Here is a 24,286-nt window from a genome sequence, read left to right on the forward strand (position 1 = left end):
GTCTCCTAAAAGAACTGACTTGGGCAGAGGTATCCATAAAGACACAGAGACATAATAGGCCATGATTGAGCAATCATCTCACTTGTGATGCTGGAAACAGTATGTCTTGTCTGGGTATCCAGCTATCACCCAGAATTTTAAAAACTTAACTGAGCTGAAAATTGGAGTTGATCCATTTCAGCAGAGGCTATTTTAACTTGTGAGCAGTGACACCAGTGCTCTTGAATTCTTTTGCTGTGGTTCTAATTATATAAAGGAACTGTCAGAAACGTTATTTTCTATGTAGGTGAAGATATTCAAAAGCTGAAGTTCATAACACTATGTCATGGAAATAAACGTATTTGGCATTCCAGGACATCTCAGCTCAGACAACCCCCATGCCTACAGTATTCACATCTATCATGAATTCACAGGGACAGGACAGAAGGTTCTGGATAAATGGGCCCCTAAAAAAAATTCTCTTGTCTACAAGCCAAAACTGTTCAGGAATCAAATCACCTGGGAGCAAACTGGTTGCCTTTTAGCAGAAACTAAAGGCCAAAGAAATAAACCAAGTTTATTTCTCTTCCTCCTTGTTCTTCCAGCCAACTTGGGAACAGAGTCCCACAGTCAGGAAACTCCACCAAGCTGTGTGCAGGCAAGATTTGTAACCTACAGTACCTATTCCTCTATGCTCCTACCTCTTTGTCAACCCTCCACCTCACTAAAGAAACATGGGAAGGGGGCGCCTGGGTGGCTCGGTCGGTTAAGCGTCCGACTTCAGCTCAGGTCATGATCTTGCAGTCCGTGAGTTCCAGCCCCGCATCGGGCTCTGTGCTGACGGCTCAGAGCCTGGAGCCTGTTTCAGATTCTGTGTCTCCCTCTCTCTCTGACCCTCCCCCGTTCATGCTCTGTCTCTCTCTGTCTCAAAAATAAATAAATGTTAAAAAAAATTAAAAAAAAAAAAAAAAAAAAGAAACATGGGAGGATTCCCTTGGCTGTGGCCCCATGATTTCCCGCTGAACGTTTCTGTCATTTTCATTTGCAAGCCCCACCCACCAGGTCCAGTGACGCAATTATGCGCCATTTATACAAAACATGCAAAACAAGAAAACTAAACTTTCCTATTAAAGGAAATAGATTTTTTGAAAGACATAAATGTAAACAAAATTCATGCAAGTTTTCTCCTCGAGTATTGCAACGGATCTCCTCAGAGTTTAGGTTTCTCTGATCAGCAATTAAACCTCAAATGTTTCAGTGTAGCTAGAAATAATCTAGCTACAAAACTTGAAAATAAAATGGACATGTTTTAGAATATGTTAAAATATAGAGACATATACTAGAATATATAAAAATATTAACATACAAAGAGTCAGTCAAGAACATTTATTGAAAATCTTCTGGAAAGATATTTTGACAAAGATGCCATAATCCCAAACCTCAAGTAATTTCCTAACATAAGTGTCTGGACCCGTCGCAAACAGGCACAATTATTGAGTGACTCAAAGGTATAAATTCCCGAGCTATAAAAGTTCGAGAAATTCAAAATGTTTCATAGTTCAACAGCAGGGAAGCCGTTTGGGGCTAATGTGGAAAAGTTGTGAACATAGAAGACATCTGACAGAAATCCTAAAGGAATGGAGGCAAATGGGGTGAAAATTAGTAGGTTGGTTGGGAAGAGGGAAAGTAAGAAAGTGTGAATGACTAGCAAGGCCATGGAAGGTACAAGCTGACATTCCAACCAGACTCGCCCTCTGCCCTCATCCAGGCCGCCTTGTCCCAGCCAAGAAGCGTAAGGGGCCTGTGGCCCCCCACCAAGCCTGCGTACCAGCTTTGGGGTCTTCACCAGCCCGGAGGAAGGGGTACCTTTTTCTAATCTGCCTGCCCAGAGAGGCACCGTTTGAAATCTGTCTGCTTGGAGTGGGCTCCTTTTTGTGCCCAAAGACCCAGTTTGTGGTAGCTCAGTACGAGAACGTAAATATTCATGCCCTGACTGTGGCAGCTGGTTTCCTCTGTCTCACATTTCTCTTTTTGATTCTGTACTCAGTGATTTCACTTACACTTCCTTGAATATCATTTTTTGCTATTTTGGTCAAGAATCAATAATGGCTCTCATTGCTCTTACATGAGACCCAGAATCACACCAAGTTATCACCTAATTGATACTAATTATATTAACCCCCAACTCAAAATCTCTGTACCAACCTAGTCACTTGATTGCAGTCACGCACACACAACTTCCTCGTCCCTCCTCCCCCATTCCTGTGCATATTTTGTGTTACTTCTTATACCCTGTTTTGTCTCTGTTCTCTGCTCTGATCATCAGTTGAAACTTGGTGGTTCCGCTGAGTGGCCTCATTGGCAGAGGAAGATTGGACAAACACACGAGTAACAACACTGTTCGGCAGTGGCGAACAGAAGTTTGTTCAAAACTCGTCTCCTCCGGAAACCTTCTGAGAGAGCTCATGTCATTTCTTTGATCCTCATTCTTTTTATAACCAATAAGCTTGGCTGAAACAATAGTAGACTGAACATCACTCGGTTAATATTAAACAGCTTCACAAATTCTTTTGGTAAAACTAAAATGCTTTTCTCGTGACTAATGACAATCTAGAAGACATAAAGGGCCCAAAATAATCTTGGTCACCATCGGTAAACACACATTTCCCCCTGTTCCTTGCCCCATGCTCTAGACAAGTTTCAAATTCAGAAAAGCCAGTCTGGAGATATTTCAAACTACTTCCCAGGTCCTGAGTGCAAAGGACAGGACACAAACATTTATTTCCACTCAGCAAAGAATAGTCAATAGGAAATTCGGGTTCAGCCCATGCTTCTGCCATGTTCTCCCTCTGTTCAAAATGTATCAAGAGCTGGATGGGACATCAGCATGACTCAGTCGATTAAGCATCTGACTCTTGATTTCAGCCCAGGTCATGATCTCATGGTTTGTGAGGTTGAGCCCCGTGTCAGGCTCTGTGCAGCTGCCGCAGAGCCTGCTTGGGACTCTCTCCCTTTCTCTCTCTCTCTCTCTCTCTCTCTCTCTCTCAAAAAATAAATAAATGGGCATTTAGAAAAAGAAATGTGGGAATGCAAGCTGGTGCAGCCACTCTGGAACACAGTATGGAGGTTCCCCCCAAAATTAAAAATAGAACTACCCTACGACCCAGCAATTGCACTCCAAGGTATTTATCCAAGGGATACAGGTGTGCTGTTTCAAAGGGGCACATGCACCCCCATGTTTATTATAGCAGCACTATCGACAATAGCAGAAGTATGGAAAGAGCCCAAATGTCCATTGATGGATGAATGGATAAAGAAGATGTGGTATATGTATACAATGGAGTATTAATTGTCAATCAAAAAGAAGGAAATTTTGCCATTTGCAACTACATGGTTGGAACTGGAGGGTATTATGCTAAGTGAAATTAGTCAGGGAAACACAAAAATCATATGACTTCACTCATATGAGGACTTTAAGAGACAAAACAGATGAACATAAGGGAAGGGAAACAAAAATAATATAAAAACAGGGAGGGGGACAAAACAGAAGAGACTCATAAATATGGAGAACAAACAGGGTTACTAGAGGGGGTGTGGGGGGGGGATGGGCTAAATGGGGAAGGGGCACTAAGGAATCTACTCCTGAAATCATTGGTGCACTGTATGCTAACTAATTTGGATGTAAATTTTTAAAAATAAAAAATAAAACAAGTTAAAAAAAATAATAAATAAAAACTTAAAAAATTAAAAAAAAAACTTAAAAAAAAGAACTGGATATATGGCACACTGGCTGGCATTGTGTCTGACCTCTGAGTACTCGGTGCTTGTCTGAAGATGAACACACACACGCGAAAATCAGGGGAGAGCCCTGCGTGTGTGTGTGTGTGTGTGTGTGTGTGTGTGTAGAATATGACAGTCATGAAAATCTCTCCTTTGCATCCTATAAAAGAAGTTGATGGGAGCCAACAAAAGGATGCATAGCAGTTCATAAAATTTGTGTCACAATCACCTTTCCCTTGACAGTTGAAATAAATTAAATCTGCTCCACATCTTATACCTGTCTCTCTGCTTTAATCCCTACATTGATTTTTGACCAAACAGCCTCAAGACTTGAAATAATCAAATCACATCAGAGCAGATGTAAGTGAGCTATTTTGCTTTCCATCCGATTTTTTTTTAATTTTCAATCTTTACTTACATTTATTTTAAAATCAAATTAAACCAAAATATAGGGTCATCAGCTGGCATTTTCCATCAATTTTAACTTTTTACTAATGAGCCCTGTTGATATTCTTTTAACCTGCCAATTGAATGTCAAACAGCCATTTTGCAAGTGTTCAAAACACATGGACACTAACAATATTGGCCATGACTTTCAGTCACCTTCATTTTCAACACCGTTGATCGCTTATGTTATAGTTTTGTGCAAGAAACTTAGTCATGTTTGCATGAGTGAAAGACGTTTTTATTAATTAGTAAAAGTGAAATAACTGTATCTCCTAAAATGTATTACCTCTATTTTTTCTGATTTAAGATGTTTATAATTATTTTTTTCAACATATGGCAGAGAAGATCTTATTTCCTATGTGTTTGAGAAATGTTCTTTATGATATTTTTCTGAATAGAACTTTTCCTTGCCTTAGTCTCTGAGAGAAGAGTAATGATTGTGTGTGTGTGTGTGTGTGTGTGTGTGTGTGTGTGTTTCTTCTTCAGGTTTAAAAAACATTTCTGTAATACAAGTTTTTTTAAGGTAAGAAATATTTTGTATTTGTGCCTGAAGGAATGGAGTCAACATTTAAAATGAAGAAACTGTTAATATTTCTCTCCCACATATTCCATCAACCCTCCTTTGCATCAAGTTCTCTTTTGTTAATGTTTATTTTGAGAGAGGGGGTGGGGGACAGGGCGATGGTGAGGCACAGAGAGAGACAGTGGGACAGAATCCTAAGCAGACTCAGCATTACCAGCACAGAGCCTGACACAGGGCTCGATCTCATGGATGGTGAGATCATGACCCGAGCAGAAATCAGGAGTCAGACGCTCAACGGACAGAGCCACCCAGGTGCTCCTGCATCAGGTTCTAAGAACAAGCTCTGCCTCGCCCACAGCCCTCACTGTCATCAGAGAAGCAAAGAAGTTTCCATGTGGTCCAAGGTGATTATGAGAGAGTGCTGTCCTTTGGCAAATGTCCTCCTCGGCACACACAGCTGCTGTAGTGGCAGCACTGGAGGCTGCTGTGTGTACAAACTCTGTTCTTCTTCTTTTCCAACGCAGGAATAAACAGCAGTCTGCAGTATAAGCAGAGTCTATAAAGGGACAGCCAAATAAATCCCAGGGAACCTTGGCTCTAAAAGTCTCCACATAAGCCAAGGCACATAAGCTGGCTGGAAGCACATGAAAGAAAGGGAGTGGGAAGGGAAGGGAAGGGAAGGGAAGGGAAGGGAAGGAAAGGAAAGGAAAGGAAAGGAAAGGAAAGGAAAGGAAAGGAAAGGAAAGGAATGAAAGGAAGGAGGAAGGAAAGGAAAGGAAAGGAAAGGAAAGGAAATGAAAGGAAAGGAAGGAGGGACGGAGGGAGGAAGGAAAGAAGGAAGGAAGGAAGGAAGGAAGGAAGGAAGGAAGGAAGGAAAGAAGGAAGGAAGGAAGGAAAGGAAAGGAAGGAAAGGAAGGAGGAAGGAAAGGAAAGGAAAGGAAAGGAAAGGAAAGGAAAGGAAAGGAAAGGAAGGAGGGACGGAGGGAGGAAGGAAAGAAGGAAGGAAGGAAGGAAGGAAGGAAGGAAGGAAGGAAGGAAAGAAGGAAGGAAGGAAGGAAAGGAAGGAGGGAGGAAGGAAAGGAAAGGAAAGGAAAGGAAAGGAAAGGAAAGGAAAGGAAAGAAAAGGAAGGAGGGACGGAGGGAAGAAGGAAAGAAGGAAGGAAGGAAGGAAGGAAGGAAGGAAGGAAAGAAGGAAGGAAGGAAGGAAAGGAAAGGAAGGAAAGGAAGGAGGAAGGAAAGGAAAGGAAAGGAAAGGAAAGGAAAGGAAAGGAAAGGAAAGGAAAGGAAAGGTGAAATACAATTTCTGTCATCAGCAAAAATAATTTTTTCTGACATGTTCCTCTGCTATGAAACTCGCCCAGAGGCATAACTGAGAGAGCCTGAGAGGAGGTAAACGCTGCCCTCCATCCAGACTTCTATGAAGGCCTCTCTGTATTTGTACTTCAGGAAGTGAAAAGTCACTTTTTCTTACTCTCACACAGGTTTTGTGGGGCCTGCAGCTTAAAAAATGAGGGCCTCATTACGACACAGGAGACAAATTACTAATACAAAAGAAATACGATTTAGAGGAAGAGGTCCTAAGGCTAGTCTGTTGCTGCTCTGAGGGCTGAAAACAATGGAAGGAATTAAAGCTCCGAGCTGGCAAAGTAGTAACATTGTCAAACATTTATCAAATTCCACTCAACACTGACTCAGCAAATACCAATCCAACACCATTTTGTTACTGCGGAGGACACAGAGGATTTAGAAACGTAGTCACCACCATTATAAAGTTGTAATGCAGTTGGAAAAAACATAAAAGTTATACAAACTGAGACTTGCAGTACTTTTCAGACTTACTAATTTTTTCTTTTAATTTCAGGAATGTGGCAGATCGAGAAATTGGAAAGGTTTGTAATCATTAAATCTATAATTGATGGATTCACAAGGTAAAGAAAAAGCAAATACTGAGATTCAAAAACTGACATTTACCGAAACTCAATCATTAAAAAATATTTTGGGGGCGACTGGGTGGCTCCGTCAGTTGAGTGTCCGACTTCAGCTCAGGTCATGATCTCACGGTCCGTGAGTTCGAGCCCTGCGTCGGGCTGTGTGCTGACAGCTCAGAGCCTGGAGCCTGCTTCGGATTCTGTGTCTCCCTCTCTAGGTCTCCTCTCCCACTCATGCTCTATCTCTGTCTCTCAAACATGAATAAATGCAAAAAAAAATTTTTTTAATATTTTGAACAACAGTCATGACAAAGACAACAGAAACCAATCCAGTGGTTGGCCTTCTCCAGTTTTAACACTTGAAGACATGCATCACATACTTACCATCAGTTACAGTCAACCTCCTCACAAAGGTTTCATTTTCTCCTGTTCTGGCACTGAAACCACAGCGGTAGAGTCCTGAGTCAGAGACCACGGCCTGGGGCATGGTGATGAAGGTGCTGGTCATTCCCGGACTACAGTCACTCGACATCCATCTTTGGTACTTTGAAGTATAAATTTTCCCTTGGGACAAGTTGCAGCTGGTCAAGAGGTCAATCTGATGGGGCTGGATCTTCTCCCAGGTAATTTGTTGGACTGGCCACTTTGTTGGAAGCTCACAGGAGAGTGTGATATTTTTTCCAGGTTCTGAGACCATGTGGCTATTTGATGGCACAGCTATCTCGAAATCATCTGAAAACAAGAAGCAAATGATTACACTTAGGACCTCAGATTTTGGGGTGTGAAGGTGCAAGCTACCCTTAAAGTTCTATCGAAAGTAATGGCAATGTTCTTTAACAGTTTCATCAACTATAAATGATATCTTTAGGACACATTTTTTGTAAGAAAAAGACTTTTGAAAGAGGCTAGTAAATAAATAAAAAGGAGGATATTCTTGTTCACACATATTCCCTTAAGTTTTACGTGGTTAACCATATAACAAGAAACACAATAAAAACCACTAGTGCTTTCCTCGGCAGCGATCTTACCAAGAGGCTGAATTTCACAAGACTATTCTGCAGAAATGCTGGGCTGGTGACTCCAACACTGTATCCAGATTGTAGTCATGCTAAGATTTTAATGGTCATTGAAAAGATGACCATTGAATAAATACATGCATAAAGTTTTTTTTTCAGATATATAAATATAATATATATATTTTCCAGATATGTCTTATGCATACATAGAGTAAGGGTCCACATGGGATTTAAATTCCTGGATACCAAGGAAGTCCTTCAATATTTCTTCCTTCCACCATAGCTGAAATACCCAGCAGAGCACTCAGCAAATATTCACCAGATATCCAAATCAGTAGTTCTGGGCTACCTTCTTGACTACCAGTTGTAAGAGACAAGAGGAGAGGAGAGGAGAGGAGAGGAGAGGAGAGGAGAGGAGAGGAGAGGAGAGGAGAGGAGAGGAGAGGAGAGGAGAGGAGAGGAGAGGAGAGGAGAGGGGAGGGGAGGGGAGGGGAGGGGAGGGGAGGGAAGAAAAGGAAGTGGGGGCACCTGGGTGGCTCAGTTGCTTGAGCATCTGACTCTTGATTTTTGATTTCTAATCCCAGGTCATGGGATTGAGCCCCATATTGGGCTCCACACTGAGTGTGGAGCCTGCTTAGGGTTCTCTCTCTCTCTCCCTCTGCCCCTCTCCCTCACTTGCCCTCACTCTCTCTCAAAAAAGAAACCAAAGAAAAGAGGAACAGGAAAGGAGAGGAGAAACCACACTTGAAAGAAGATCTTGAGTCTAAAACACAGTAAAATTTGCTGTCCATATTAAACTAGAATACTTAGTCTATAACAGTTTCATTTCCACCAAAAGGTAGCTTCTTTTCTTCAACAAGTGGTTCCATGTGTCAAAATATTGTTGAAAAGAGAAAACCACACAGCATTCCAGTTTTTCAATTTGTAATCATACAACTGTTTATCAAAGTTAACACTTTATCCACATAATAAGCACACAGTAAGTAGCATGTTATCTCTAAGTAAAAAGCCACCACAAGAATGGGGGGGGGGGGGAAGAAATGGGAGAAAATTCACAAGCAATGGGAAAAACAAGGGGCGCCTGGGTGGCACAGTTGGTTAAGCATCCGAGTTTGGCTCGGGTCATGATCTCACAGTCCGTGAGTTCGAGCCCCGCATGGGGCTCTGTGCTGACAGCTCAGAGCCTGGAGCTGCTTGGGATTCTGTGTCCCCCTAGCTCTCTGCCCCTCCCCCGTTTGCACTCTCTCAAAACTGAGTAAACGTTAAAAAAGGGTTTTTTTTTAGTTTTTAAAAAAAGAAATGGGAAAAATAAGGAACTAAAAGCTTAAAGCAAACAAACGAGAAACTAAAATGAAATTAAGATGGACAAGCAGTGACGAGAAAAGGGAAAGAAATGAGAGGTAATATAAATAAAAGGACAAGCACATGGTGCTGGGAAAATATCAAGAACATAAAAGAAATGAGAAGAAAGAAAAAGGGACACATTTTTCCATGAGGCGTGCGAGACCATGGGGAAACGGAGGCAGGCCCGCCCTGTGCTCTTCTATTATCTGTCTTCGGTGCAGACACGCCTGCCATCCGGTTGTCTTCCTTTGTGGCACCTCCCTCCACCCATCTCGGGAGCTTCATCGGCCCGTGTGACCACAGCTGCTCTCAGGAAGCGACCCTTGTAATGCTGACTTGGGTACAAAGGGGGATCCGCCCTGAGGGGTGTCTACACTTGTACAAAGGACAGATCCACAGAGCAATGAAGGCCATCTCCGATGCTGACCAGCCAGGTCTCAGGGGCTGGTGGAGCTGTCGTTGAAGGAGCCCGGAAGTTTCCAGAGCCCAGGCTCTGCGTAAAGACCCACCTGTCAGTAGACACGGACGGGGCTCAGCCTCAGAGGCCCCGCTCAGAGGCAGGTGGTGCTGAAGCACAGAGTAACCTCCAGCTAACCTGTCCTGGCCACCGGAGTCGCTGGTTGGTGGCGGGTGAAAACTGAGACTCACGAGAGGTCTGCGGAACTCCCCTTGTCTCCTGTGCTCTTTGCTGCTTGTCACCTAATCCTCCAGCATGGCACATGTGAGGCAACAGGAAATGACCCTGAAAACAATTACCCGAAAACCCCGCACACAAGAGGACCCCGGGGTCCTGATGTGCTTGGAACTAGAAAGCACGTCTACTTGAAATAGGGATCAAAATGCTGTCGTTAATAGGGAAGATTCAAATCTTAATAATAGAATGAAAATAACGAACACCAGTTAACTTTATATTTCTATTCGGTTATGTATTAATTCTCAGCATAAACCGAGAATAGACCACAGTTTGTTCTCTTTAAAAGATTATTTTTTAGAGCAGGGTTAGGGTTACAATAAAACTGAGAGAAAGGTAGAGATTTCCAATATACTTCCTCCCTCCTCCCACACGCCGCATCCCCATTATCAACATCCCCTACCAGAATGATACATTTTTTACCAAATATGAACCTATGTTGTCACATCATAATCACCTAGAGTCCATAGTTTATACTGGAGTTCACTTTTGGTGTTGTACATCCTGTGAGTTTGGACAAATGTATAAGGACACATGTCCACCATTATGTCATCTGGAGTATTTTCACATCTCTAAAAATCCTCTGTGCTCTGTCTATTTAACCCTCCCTCCCCTCAACCCTTGGCAACCACTGATCTTTTTACTGCCTCCATAGTTTAGCCTTTTCTAGAATGTCATATAGTTGGAACCATATGGAATGTAGCCTTTTCAGATTGGTTTCTTTCACAGAGTAATAAGCATTTAAGATTTCCCCACATGCTGGGGCACCTGGGTGGCTCAGTCGTTTAAGCATCCAACTTCGGCTCAGGTCATGACCTCACTGGCATTGGGCTCTGTACTGACAGGTCACAACCTGAAACCTGCTTCAGATTCTGGATTCTGTGCCTCCCTCTCTCTCCACCCCTCCCTTACTCTTGCTCTCTCTCTCTCTCTCTCTCTCTCTCTCAAAAATAAATGGATATTAAAAAAAAAGTTAAGATTCTTCCATGTGTTTTCATGGCTTGATAGCTCATTTCCTTTTGGGATTGAAGACTATTCCATCGTCTGGATGGACCACAGCTTATTTATCCATTCACCTCCTGAAGGACATCTTAGTTGCTTCTGAGTTTGGGCAACTATGAATAAAGCTGCTGTAAACAACCATGTGCAAGAGTTTGTGTGGACATAAGTTTTAAATTCCTCTGGGCAAATGTCAAGAAGCCTGATTGCTGGATTGTATGCTAAGACACTGACAAGCTGCCTTCCAACTGGCTGCCCCATCATACGCGCCCACCAGCAACGAGTGAGACCTCCCTCCCTGTCACGCTCTCACCGTTGCTGGCTGTTATCAGGGCACAGGATTTCGTCTGTTCTAATAAATTGATCTGTGTGTTGTTTTTATGTGATTTAACCACAAAATAATATGATGAGAGATTCTCTGTACTGTGTATATGATTTTTCTGACAGGATAGATTATTTTTCAGTTTATCTCAGTGCTTCATCGCCTTTTCCAAGTACCACTCGATGCCTGGGTACCCAGACACTTCAGGGTATGCTGGTGCCTCGTACGACTGCCCCAGGCCACCATCGCATCTGTGGCCGCTAATCTCTTCTCCTTCACCACCCTCAGTAGGTAGTGGCCCTGTGTGCAGTTTGAACAGCACTACAATATCACTCATCAAGTTCACAAGACCCTTACTCTGTTCACTATAAGCTTCAGAAAGAAGCCCAGACCTTTGGTATAGACCTTTATACACCACTCTATACTTGGGACCTAGAACAGTACTTGGCATAGAGCAGAGAAGTCAGTAAATAATTTTTGAATAAAGAAACTGACTTATAATTCCATCTTGCAGCCGATATGCAGGGTGTACCTACTGATTGGGGGGAGGGGAAGTTACCTCCATAAAACCTCTCATAGTGAGAAATGTGCTCGAAATCATATGTGTAATCCCTGAATGAATTAACTGTTCCAGGCAATGACCATCAATGTCTGCAAATTCACAAAAGACCATTCATGTCTCCATGATGCCACGTTGGGGGCAGTCGCCTCCCCCAAATAATCCAGTCTGACTCTGCTCAAGCCTCTACACCTAACCACCAATTTACAGAACTACAAAGAGCAGAGAAACATGTCAAATGACCCCTTGGCAAGCAATCCATGGAAAGAGGACAAACACGAAACTCCTCAGCTCCCAATAGGATCTCCCCGATCCCTGAAAACCAAGTTTGGAACCTGTGGTGCTGTCCAATCCTCCTCTCTTCTCCTCTATTCATTCAAAATTCCGGAAGGAATTCACTGCTCCCGACTCTGCCTCCTTTCTCCTGGTTCCACACACCAAGGTACATCCTCCAACAGTGAAAGCCACGCCTGTTCCTGACCCTGAGTACTAGATGCTACGTCCTCCTGGACACTCTTTGCCTTCTGTGACCCTGCACGTTTCTGTTGTCCTCTCTCCTTTCCGACCTTCCTCCATAGACTTATTCAGGGTCCTTTTTTTCTCTGCTGGTCTTTTAAAACGTTGTTCTCCCCCAAGATTCCAACACTTGTCCCCCTCCACTCTCCCTCCCTGGTGATCTCCTGCCTTGCAATTTTCAACCACGTCGTATGTGCAGGGTCCAAATCCACAGCCTCTGCTCTCGGTCAGACCTCTCTCCAGGGTTTCTAAAGCACAAGACAATAACTTGCTCTTATGATGTTTAAAATAGGCTAAAAATTAAACAGCCAGAATTGCCCCAAGCTATCTGCAGGAGTACTACCATTACTCGAGCTAATTAGAAGAGATAACGGTGGTAACTTCACATATTCCCAACTGTGCCTAGAGTACGCATGTCCTCAATAGAGAAGTTTTCTACAAACTCTCAAATATAAAGGATCCATTTAAATGCAACATAAGGGGTGCCTGGGTGGCTCAGTAGGCTAAGCGTCCAACTCTTGATTTCTGCTCAGATCATGATCTCAGTTTGTGAGGTCGAAACCCACATTGGACACTGTGCCGACAGTATGGAGCCTGCTTGGGATCCTCTCTCTCTCCCGCACTCTCTGTTCTTCCCCTGCTTGTGTTCTCTGTCTCTGTCTCTCTCTCTCAAAATATATAAACTTTAAAAAAAAATTAGATGCAAAGTAAAATGTCTACTACTTGATGACTAAGGAAGTATTTAAAGTGATCTGAGACAAAGGTCTAAAAAATCTGCAAGCACTCGTTAAGGGATTACAACCTCAAAGTTCTTCTCAAAGAAAATATAAAATTTTATTACTGTGTAGGGTGACAGCTGCTAACTAGACTTACTGAAGTCATCATTTCTTCATATATCTATCAAATTGTTGGGTCGTACACCTGAAATGAATAGCGTGTTATATTTTACCTCAATAATACATAAATACATTTTTTTAAAATAAAGAAAAATTGGGGGCAGGGGGAAGTAGGCAAAAGAAATAGACACGCAAAGTCCCAGCTGAAGCAGGCAGAGAGGTCCGGAGAGCAGAGAAATGGCACTTTGGCAGCTCACGGGGCAGGCGGGGCAGGAGAGGGGCTGAGGTTCCCAAGTGGGGCTCTGCCCCCCTCACAGCTCTGCCCCGTGACAGACAAAAACCCGCAAAGGCAGACGTGGTGGGTGCTGAGCTGCCCTGTCGAGCAGCTTCAGGCAGAACAGAAACAGGAGCCATCAGCCTGGACCAGGCTGCGCCCAGGACACCCCTGACCGCCCCTGAACTCCCTGCCCCGAGATCGTTTCAAGTGCAGACGGCAACGAGAGTCGTGGGGATGGCATTTCTCTAAAAAGCTGGAAATGCACCCAGGTGATGTTTGGGGTGGGGCGGGGGGAAGCGTTGAACTGTGTCTCCCCCCACCCCACCCCCAGAAAAAATTCATAGATTGCCATCCTGACTGCAGCACCTCAGCATGTGATCTTATTTGGGAACGGGGTCACTGCAGAGGTAATTAGTTAAGATGAGGTCACACCACAGCGGGGCGGGCCCCTCATCCCACATGACAGGTGTCCTTCTAAAAGGGCCAACTGCACACTGGCATGCACACAGGGAGAACATCGTTTGGAGATGAAGGCGGAGATCAAGGTACGGTGTCCACAAACCGAGGAATGCCAACGATGGCAGAAGACCCCCAGAAGTGAGGAGAGAGGCCCGGGGCAGACTCCCCACCCCCCGCCAGCCTCAGAAGGAGCCACCACTGCGGATAACACGGTCTCCGGCTTCCAGCTCCAGACCACTTCTGCTGCTCAAACCACCCAGCCTGCGGTCTCTCGTCCGGACAGTTCTAGCAAACTAACACGGGGGTGGGGCGAGGTGGGGAGGGGGGAAAAGACTTCATCAGGCTGGCATTTCCGATACAATCATCTGGATCTTACCAGGACCTATCAGAAGCAGCAAGGCCACCCAGTGAGGGAAATCAGCGATCTTCACAAGCCCCCTCCACACTCTTGCCATTTCCTGTCCTTCATTTAAAGTGCAGATAAAAGGTAGAGGAAGCGAAGGAGATAAAAATAAGCTAAGAGATTGCTTGGCTGAAAAGCACCGATAAAGAATGAAAGCTGTGCTGAGAGATAAAAACACAACCTGACAAACCTGTCCTGGAGTCAGGCCAAGCAAGGCTAATTGTTTCAACGAAAGAAGGAACTAGAATTGGGCAAACAATCCTGGGCGGCAAATCAGAGATTCAGCCCAGAAGATACATATTGAGGGAGGGTTTGCAGGGCGTCCAAAGGGAAGCTGTGAGGCCCCTGTCTGGGCACCAAAGAAAGAAACACTTGCAACTCCAGCCTGGATGGATTTGGGATTCAAATCCCCTTGGGATTCAAAGCACCTGCTGAGGCCAAAGCACCCCCCCACCCGCCACCCGACCTCAGGCTATCCCCCCAGTAGCTTCATGGAAACCCCCCCGCCAACACCAACCTGAAGATTGAGAATGTCTGTCTAAAGGGTCACCATGGACCCTCATATGTAAATTTTGCTCACAGGCTTTATTCATGAAAAAGTAAATTTCAATCTCTCTGTCATGACACCATGAGAACTATGCTTTTTTGAAGTCACTGCCATGAGGTTTGTTGAAGTACACAAAAAAGTTTTACTTCTGAGCATCTCTGCAGTTCCTCCCAAGCAGAAAAATAAATGACTCATGGGTGTATAAGAATTTTAAATAGTATAGTTCGGAGGTCTTGTAAAACCAAAAGATGACAATACAACCCAGGACCATTGGCTTGTTTTCTACCAAAAGGTTAGCAGGTGACCTCACTGACTTGGAAATTTAATGTAAGACTTTCTGCATGGCAGAGTTTTACAGGAAAAGAATCAAAAGATTAACATCAACCCTAATCATGTCCTGCTAGATAGAGAATAGATTGTGTTAGTGAATTGTCACTAAGGACTACATTAAGCATTTTGTTTCACATACTTGGAACATTTTCAACATATTTTTTAAAGTATTTTATTTTATTTTATTTTATTTTATTTTATTTTATTTTATTTTATTTTTGAGAGAGAGATACAGAGTAAGCAGGAGAGGGGCAGAGAGAGGGAGACAGAGAATCCCAAGCATGCTCTGCCATGTCAGTGCAGAGCCCAATGAGGGGCTCGAACCCACCAAGCTGAGCCGAAACCAACTGTCACATGATTAACCAACTGAGCCATCCAGGTGCCCCTTCAACATATTTTAAAGGCAAAATATATACCTCAAATGAGACTTTACTGTGTGCCAGCATTGAAGGCGTGACATGTGCTGACACATTTAGTCCCCAACACCGAGGACCCCGAGGTAGGTCGCCCAGCGTCAGGGGGCAGAGAAGGGAGCCCTTTCCGGGGAGGAGGCTCAGGCACCTGCCCCTAAACCATGGCGGCCATCCTACCCCTATCCCGATGAGGTGCTCCACCTGATGGAGCTTTCCCTCCTACCTGCAACCGGGCAGGATTCCACAGAGGCGAAAGAGCCGCCCTGGAAACCCTTGTTCCTAAATATCTTATTTTATGATGCCTTCAATCCTATAATTAGAAATCAATTTCTTTACTTGTCCTTGTTAAAATGCACATAACAACCTCAGCTCCTGGCAGGCACCAGCACATTAGTGTGAAATCGTCCATTAGATTGCTTTCCGAGTGAAAGGAAAGGAAGCAGGTTCCCACAGGCGAGTGGCCAGGAACAGACCGGCTGTGGCAGAAATGACTGAGAGGCGCCAGGAGCCAGCCTTGTCACAGGTCACCATGCTCCCCAGGAGCACAGGAGCAGGGGCGGTGTCTTCAAGGGCAGGGGTGGGTGGGAGACTTGAGCAGGAAGACAGATTACACACAGGAGGCCATGAAATGTTACCTCTTTGGCCATTCACTCGTTCACTCATTCACTCACTCATTCACTCCTTCAACAAAAATCCTATTGATGTAAAGACAAAGAAGGTAAAGGTCCGAGTTGGTGGAGAGACACATAACCAGGTCATTGCACGAACAGAGCCCCACGTCCCCAGAAACTCTGGGATGGAAAGGTGTGAGTTTGGTTCCCAGCCAACTAAATAAAAGCCGTGCTGTTGGCTGACTCTGGGCTCAGCGAAGTTTGTCAAAGGGTCTCGACCAAATACAGTTATTTGCCCAAAGAAAATCTGCAGGGAAGACCAAACACAAGATATTCGAGTAGCTAAATGAGCTTTGTGCATTTAAAGCATCGACTCCATGTCCGACTTCCTTCTTTCTACGCTTTCTGCCCATGTCACTGTTTCTTACAGTATCGCCCTCATTACGTTTCATTTATATTTCCGGTTGGTCCGGTTGGTTTTGTGGAGAACAGGTAAGCAGGATTTCTGATGAATGGCATATGAAAAATGACTAAGAAGCAATTGATACAAGGCTAAAAATGCTAAAAATGGGGGGAACCCCCACCACGCATCATAGACACATTACAGAAACACATATATGAGAACATACCTGCTTCAACCTCCACAGAAAGGAAAGGTATGATAAAATTAAGTGAATTGTAAAAACAAGCTTTTAAACACGCTGCTCGCAAAATTGGGTTTCATAATTTTTACCACTGTGATTCCTAACCAATTAAAATTACTCTAAAACACTGGAAAGCAATTTCTGTCACTTCTGCAGACAAAGACATGACCTATGAGACAGAAGACATTCTATATAAGGAAAGGGGAAGGTGTGATACCCTAGTCCCCGCATTTCAGAAATCTCAATAGCGACAGCATTCAGAGAAAGTGAGCTCAAAAATTCACTCTTACAGTTCTCTTTTGAAAACATCTGAATATGAGCCCGATTTTACTTACCAAAATATCTTATGCTGTCCTGACTGTGGTTAAGAAAGGCTAGGATTTCTGGGGGAGAGGGGCTTATACTCTCAGGCAACCGATGTGTTGTTGTGCCTGTTAAGGGATAAAGGCCAGTGATGAATGGGGAGAACTGAAAGACCAGGTCCTTTGCTTGAGTCTCTCTGAGCAATAGCTCCACAATGTAGGGCACTCTGGGAGGTTGAGAGCGGGGGTACCTGACATGGACACTGACAAATGCTTTCAGGGTTCCATGTACACCCCCTGGGATTCCTCTGCTTTGGGGGCACACCAACGCTGCCTCCTGAAGAGCCATCACCTGCTGCTATGCTTGGTGAGGCTCAGTGCAGGCCTGGGACCTACATACCCAGAGGGGCCCTTGCCCAGTGATTGACAGGAGTGGGGGTCTTCAGAGCCTCTGCCCGGTGAGCTCAAGTTAACATCCCTGGACTTTGCCTGGTGTCCTTTCTGTCCAGTTCCGGCTCCCCTAATGGACTTTCCTGGGAACACTTCCCAACACATCCCTTTCACATTTATCCTCCTCTCCGTGACTCCTGAGGAACACAACCTAAAGCAGACACAGTTCCGGAACTTTACCGATATTACTTGGAACCTAGAATTTGAACTTAGACCAGAGCACCCGGAGGTGGCGTCCAGAACTTCTGTGGTAACAGTGCTCTCTCTTACTCCATCTTTCCTTCAAGGCCCTGCTGGCCAGCCTGTCTCACAGCATCTGCCCCACCCGCCCACAGCAGCCCTAGGCCACGGGGTCCCACAGCCCTTACTCTTCCCACGTCTGACTGTGCATAACAAATCACTACACTCACAAAATAGGAACTGCCGTGTTTTCTGTCTCTCTTCTCTCAATTATGCCGAGCTCCTTGGAGGCAGAAATAATTTTTAAAATATTCATTTGTAGCTCGTTAGTCCCCCATGCTCCAAAAGTTCTCAAGGTAACTGTACCATGTCATGAACTGTACTTATTTTAATCTCTGGAAACACCTTAAATTATATCTTGCACATATTCGATGATCAATAAATACTTGCTGATACATTTATCTCATCTGTAGGAGGTTAAGCACTGTAGCAGAGAAATCTGCACAACAGAATGACTTTGAATGTTTATTTATTTTTTGAGAGAGAGACAGAGAGCGACTTGGGGAGAGGCAGAGAGAGAGAGGGAGACACAGAATCTGAAGTAGGCTCCAGGCTCTGAGCTGTCCGCACACAGCCTGATACGGGGCTTGAACTCATGGACCTTGAGATCATGACCTGGGCCGAAGTCAGATGCTTAACCCACAGAGCCACCCAGGTGCCCCCAGAATGACTTTGAAACCAAATAGAATGAAAATACAAGACTCACTCACTATGTATTTCCCTATGTTTCTTCATCTGGGCCATCAAAATAGCTGCCCAACTCTGATTCTTGCCCTTTCTCCCACCAACGCACACTGCATCCAAAACTATGGAGCTACAATTCAACTCTGGTCATGCCACATCTCTGTTTTAAAAGGTTCAGAGGTTTCCCATTGCCGCTATAGGACGAAGTCCACATTCTTCACTTAAATCCTTTATGATTTTACCCCTGCCTTTGCCCCCAGTCTCATCTCCTACTAGAATCTACTATATACTCTAGTGTCCCTCAAAACAGGACTCACATTTATGATCTTACATCAGCCATCTCCTCTTCTGGATTGCCTAATATACTCCTTTCACTCCAGTCCAGGAAAATCACGACTTATCCCATAAAACTCAACTGTGACACCACTCCCTTGGAGGAAATATTTTCTGACTCATCCTAAGGTAGGCTAACCACTCCCTCTTCTGTTTTACTTCTATATCTTCTATTGTGTTGTCTTTTATTTGCTGTCATTTCTCCCTGCCCTGGGAAACTCTCAATGCCTTGAAGATGGAATGTCTTCAATATATCTGATCTCAGCACAAAGCCAGGTACCTTCAGTTGCTCGATAAATACCGTGGAAGAAATTGAGAACCTGTCTCTGAAGATGATACCATATTATAAATTCAGTGGATGATTCCAGGAGCCTAAAAGTCATATTTTCCAGTCTAGATCCTACATGAGTTTGGGTCTTTATTCCCACGTTTGCCAAACACAAGCACCCCCAGGACCTGTTCCTCTGGGCACAAGCCTTGAGGACCAGCCAGCACTGCAATATTTACGGCTTTAATATCTTCTCTCCAAAGAGCTCCAGGTGCTTTTCACACCACAGCAAGATCAACAATATTTCTCCCAACCTCTAAGGTAGGAGAGGCTGAAATTTTTTAGTTCAAACTATAATGAAGTTAAAGTGAAAAATGGGACAATACCGAAAAACCAGTGTGTATGTGGCTCTTGACAGGGATTGCTATAATCATGGGATTTGCCAGATAAGCAAACAGTCCAGAACAGAGACACAAAGAGCTGGTAGAATGAGGGAACACATAGTGCCCATGTCAGTTTGCTGGGATTTTTTTGTTGTTTTTTTTAACTTTTTTAATGTTTGTTTATTTTTGAGAGTGAGAAAGACAGATGAGGCATGAGTCGGGGAGGGAGGGCAGAGAGAGAGGGAGACCCAGAATCCTAAGCAGGATCCAGGCTCCAAGCTATCAGCCCAGAGCCCAACACAGGGCTTGAACTCATGAACTGTGAGATCATGACCTGAGCTGAAGTTGGACACTTAACTGATTGGGCTACCCAGGTGCCCCAATTTATTGTGATTTAAGAGGCATTTGGGGGGTGCCTGGGTGGCTCAGTCAGTTGAGCGTCCAACTCTTGATTTAGGCTCAGATCATGATCTCACAGTTTGTGAGCTCAAGCCCCACATCAGACTCTGTGCTGACAGCGTGGAGCCTGCTTAGGATTCTCTCTCCCTCTCTCTTGCCCCTCCCCTGCTCACTCTCTCTCTCTCCCTCTCTCTCTGTCTCTCTCCTCCCTCTCCCTCAAAATAAATAAATATTTTTAAAAATAATAAAAGAAAAGAAAATTTGGGACATACAAATAAAAAATAGGTATGGCGACAGAAGGAGATAATAATGTATTCATTCAGCATTCAGTGTGTGCTCTTTTTAAAAAAATTTTTTTAATGTTTATTTATTTTTAAGAGACAGAGCACACACAAGTAGGGAAGAGGCAGAGAGAGGGAGACACAGAATCTGAAGCAGGCTCCAGGCTCTGAGCTGTCAGCACAGAGCCCGGTGTGGGGCTTGAACCCACAAACTGTGAGATCATGACCTGAGCCGAAGTCAGGCGTTCAACCAACTGAGCCACCCAGGTGCCCCTGGTGGGTGCTCCAAGTCAGAGGAAATGCATACAGATCAATCCTAGAAAACAATAATTTTTTAACAGTTAAATTCGCTGGTTTCTTACAACTAGAATAAGATACTGCCAGACCTAAATGACACTCACCTTGGGGGGCAGAGACCTTTAGCACTAGCAACCAGGTGCTGGTGCGTGCTCCTCTGGGGATGTGCCATTGTGGCTGGCCCAGCGTCCTCCGGCAACATCTGACCTGGGTCTGTTAGGGCACCCTCCTTGCCTCCACCCCATGACCTTTCCAAAAGCAATTTGTGTGTGTGTGTGTGTGTGTGTGTGTGTGTGTGTGTGTATGTGTAGTGGGGAATTTCCCAGGAAGACAGCAGGGTGCAGTTGGTGGCTTCCAGTGTGTGGGGAGTACAGGTGTATCCTGATGGAGGGGCAGGGAGAGGATGAACTCGGAGTCACTGAGCATCAGGGGTGGGTCAGAGAACACCTGAATCAGGCCCCAGACGCTGCTGCTGTGGCCACTGCCATGAGCCGGATCTCAGGAATTCTGAGGGGGACAGGGAGCTCTGGGAGAGAAAAGCCCAGCTGCCCTGAGTCCTGGAAGCCCCGCACCCCAGACTCGTCAGCAAGAAGTCTGGTTCAGGCCACAAGCCACCTATTAAACAAAGCCCAATTCCCCACTGGCCTCTAACACCCCACCCCTCAGAGTCACAGCATGGTGGCACATCCCATCGGGGCCCTGTGGCAGCGACGTGAACTTCTCGCAAGGAATCTGAAGCCCTAGTCAATGTCTGCCAAGGTCCAAGGCCACAGCAACCTGATCATGCAGCTCCAGCACACATCCTGGGTTGCTCCTCCGCAGCTGCGGATTGTCTACAATGTGTCCCCAGGAGCCTATCCTACCTGTTCCTGGAGCCCCAGGGCATCGTTCTCTCTTCTGGACCCAGCCCAACTGCCTACACCCTATGATGGGGGAGCTGGCCCTCCACCCAAGCCCCCCCCTCCGTGGGGAAAAAGGAGAGATCTGGAGAATATCAAGGATATTGTAGAAAGAAAAAGGAACTTGGAACATTTTAGAGAATAGATTGGCAGAGCTTTGAAAACAAAACAAGTCCTTGATTGAGGAGATAAATATGCTTAAAGGATTTATTATTGTCACAGGTCACAGATCGGATCATTTTGCCATTTGAAGTTTCTCATTTCTCAAAATAGGACAAAATAGGAAAAGGACTAGCTTGGCCACAACTAGAAAAGGAAACAAACTTTATCTTCTAAAGTAGAAAACTTTAGAAAGCAATTAACGAAGAATCTCATTAATTTATGTTTATGTATTACAGTGCAAATATTTTTAAAAAACCAGAACACCTCACAGCAGAATTGGTAAACCAGTATCTAGCTCTTACAGTGATCTGTCATTTACTATTAAATTTCAAGCATGGGATGAGTTCCATCAGCAGTTGAGAAAGACGTGGGCTTGGTGCCTTTGCCAGCACAGATCTCATGGGCAGGGGCAGATGCTGTGAACAGAGTGCTTCTCCCAGGGCTCAGGTGTCCTAGTCAAATGCTCAGCCTACACATCATCACACAAGGGACTGGCCCAAGGGAAAGAGAAGAAATCTCAGACAAGCTAAGAGAGCTGGCAGATTATAGACAGGAAGAGAAGGGGAAGAAGGAAGGTCTCTCATCAAAGTGTAGGAAGAAGAAATTGGCATTGCCTACCAATGCCAATGAATTCCTATCACTCTTAATGAAGTTTTTGGAAACAAAGTGAGTTGAGGGAAACACCTCACTGCTGTTAGAGACACTTCCCAACTTGGGAAAGCAGCCTCATTGTGACTATATTTTCTTAGCATTATTTCAGAACAACGATCAAAAGTGTCCATTATTTATAAAACTGTCCAAGAGTTTGATCTATAAATATCAGGGCAGGAGGTAAGAGTCCTCTGGTTCTGAAATCCTGCCTTTCTACAACAATAATCCATCCAATACATGCCATGAGGCTCTTAGTGTGCTATGTGCGCACCTGCTAATAAGCCTTGAGAGCAACTGTGTCCCCTAGACAGCCGGGGAGTCTGATGAGGTCTCCTTCCACCTCATATTAATGCCATTGTCAATGACGGGAAGAACCAGAGGAGCTTAATTCCAAGTTCATTGTTACTACAAGAAATGAAGCTCACAATGTACACCCTACATCAATATATTGGTGTTCATGGACCCAGGGAAAAACATTTCTTTTCTGATTTTGAGTTGAACCTGTGGTTGACAATTTCTGGCAAGAGCTCTCTCGGTTTCGTTTCCTCGCTGAGGAGCGTCAGATTTCAGTAGTGCTGCCGGGTCCTGTATATCGCTCTTTTAGAAAAGCATTTCTACTGAAAGAAATTGGAAAAAGAAGGAAGGGCAAGACAGATTCGACTTTTGGCCCTTCTTCTAATTGAGAATGACAACCAAGACCATTTCAGATGCATTCAGCTGTTACTCTGTGACCCCCAATAAAACAGAAATGCTCTGAAGAAACTAATACACAAATAACTATCAGCTGATGACCTACTATATTTAAGACAATGTTTTGAGTCCTGGGCCAAAACCTAATTATCCTCAAGGGAATTACAATTAATAATTCAAGAGGTTCTGCCTCACCTGAAAGTAAATCGGTATAAGAAAATGTGCACAAAATATTTCTGAACTATTTTAGCTTACCCTGACCTTTTTAGGAATTCTATTCTTGTTCAGTTTAAGTCGAGGGAAGATTTCACTTTGAGGTATTAGAACTTCACTAGTAGCTGTTCATTTTGAATATGGTATCATTTTTGACAAGGCTACTCAGGGTGACCAAGTCTTCAAGAAACGTGTACTCATGCTTCATGGTGACTCCTAAATGGAGGCGAACACATTTGTCTTCTCACATACTGGTGCTTCAACATTTATAAATTAAAATACAGGCTACCTTACTGTAAATTGCTTTCTTGCTATTTGTCCTTTAAGTTACACTTAGAGCATTATATTTATGTTTTGAAATTGTCTCTGTAGGTAGTTTTCCTCATCTATGAATATAATTTCAAAATAGTCAGATTTATAAAGTACTTATTACGAAAGAGAACACTGGATCTGATGGGATTCAGAATCACTGCTACTTGTTTAATATATTAGTAGTGGAGTGAGTACAAATATACAGAAATGTGTAGACATCTCAGTAAACGGCCAAAGAGCCTATATGATGTATTTTAGTCTAACAAATGAATCCAATGTTAATGTCACCGACCAGAGACCCCTGGGTGCTTTCTCTTGTGCTAGAGATCTCCACTTGCCAGAATTCATCTGAGGACAACATGAAACATGTAAACACTGAAAGCAAAGATGAAATAGAAAAAAGAAAATTATTTTTCAGATTATGCTTAGTTCCCAAATACATGGTTTGAAGTAAGGTCAGAAAGAACTTAGATAAATACGCTTATTAGGAATTTGTATGTCCTATTGCTGCTGCCATTTTTTTAATGCAGAGACTAATTGAAATGGTTACTTTAAAAATATTTAAACTCCACAGTTGCCATTCTCTCTGGCTTTTTATCTTGCTGTAAATCCTTTCTCTAAATTAGGGATGATTTCCATTTCCCCTGCACAGTACACACTTCTCTCCAAAGTCTGCAATTTAATTTCCACCCCCATAATTTTAAATATTTTAAAGTCATCATTTTACACTCTCCATTTTCCTCTAAAATTGCCTTCCGTAATGGCTTCCTAACTCCATTATCTTGGAATTACATTTATCACATTTATGGGTTTGCCTCTTAAAAGCAAAACAAAACAAAAAGCCATAAAATTTGGGGATCTGGGTCTAATCACAGGATGTGTCAGAGGCAGTGGTGGCGATTACTAATATGTCCTAATATGCTTTAATCAAGGGGAGGTTTATCACACTTCAACTATTTCAATTCAGAGGTATATTGTGTGGACTAACAGGAAAATAAAGCATCTTTTCTGCCTGCCAATGGGTTCCATTGTATTCAACAGCAAAAATAATTTACTCGCAAGCTTAAATGAGGCATCCAAGTGATGCATATAAATAAA

The 24,286-nt window shown here is 43.9% G+C and overlaps 1 protein-coding gene across 8 annotated transcripts in view; it reads right to left on the minus strand.

Moving 5' to 3' along the window:
* CD226 (CD226 molecule) overlaps positions 1–24,286 on the minus strand; it is an 86,734-nt gene that overhangs the window by 21,208 nt on the left and 41,240 nt on the right. For 7 of the 8 annotated variants that reach the window (XM_042962234.1, XM_042962237.1, XM_042962233.1 and 4 more), the window contains 2 exons: positions 16,960–17,055; positions 7,042–7,389 (listed from right to left, as the gene is read on the minus strand). In XM_042962234.1, the coding sequence (XP_042818168.1) occupies positions 7,042–7,389; positions 16,960–17,055 (444 nt within the window). The remainder of the gene's footprint in view (positions 1–7,041; positions 7,390–16,959; positions 17,056–24,286) is intronic. The other variant, XM_007084747.3, reaches the window with a different exon arrangement.

This window comes from Panthera tigris, chromosome D3, assembly GCF_018350195.1.
Source record: "Panthera tigris isolate Pti1 chromosome D3, P.tigris_Pti1_mat1.1, whole genome shotgun sequence".
In the NCBI taxonomy this organism is placed as follows: domain Eukaryota; kingdom Metazoa; phylum Chordata; class Mammalia; order Carnivora; family Felidae; genus Panthera; species Panthera tigris.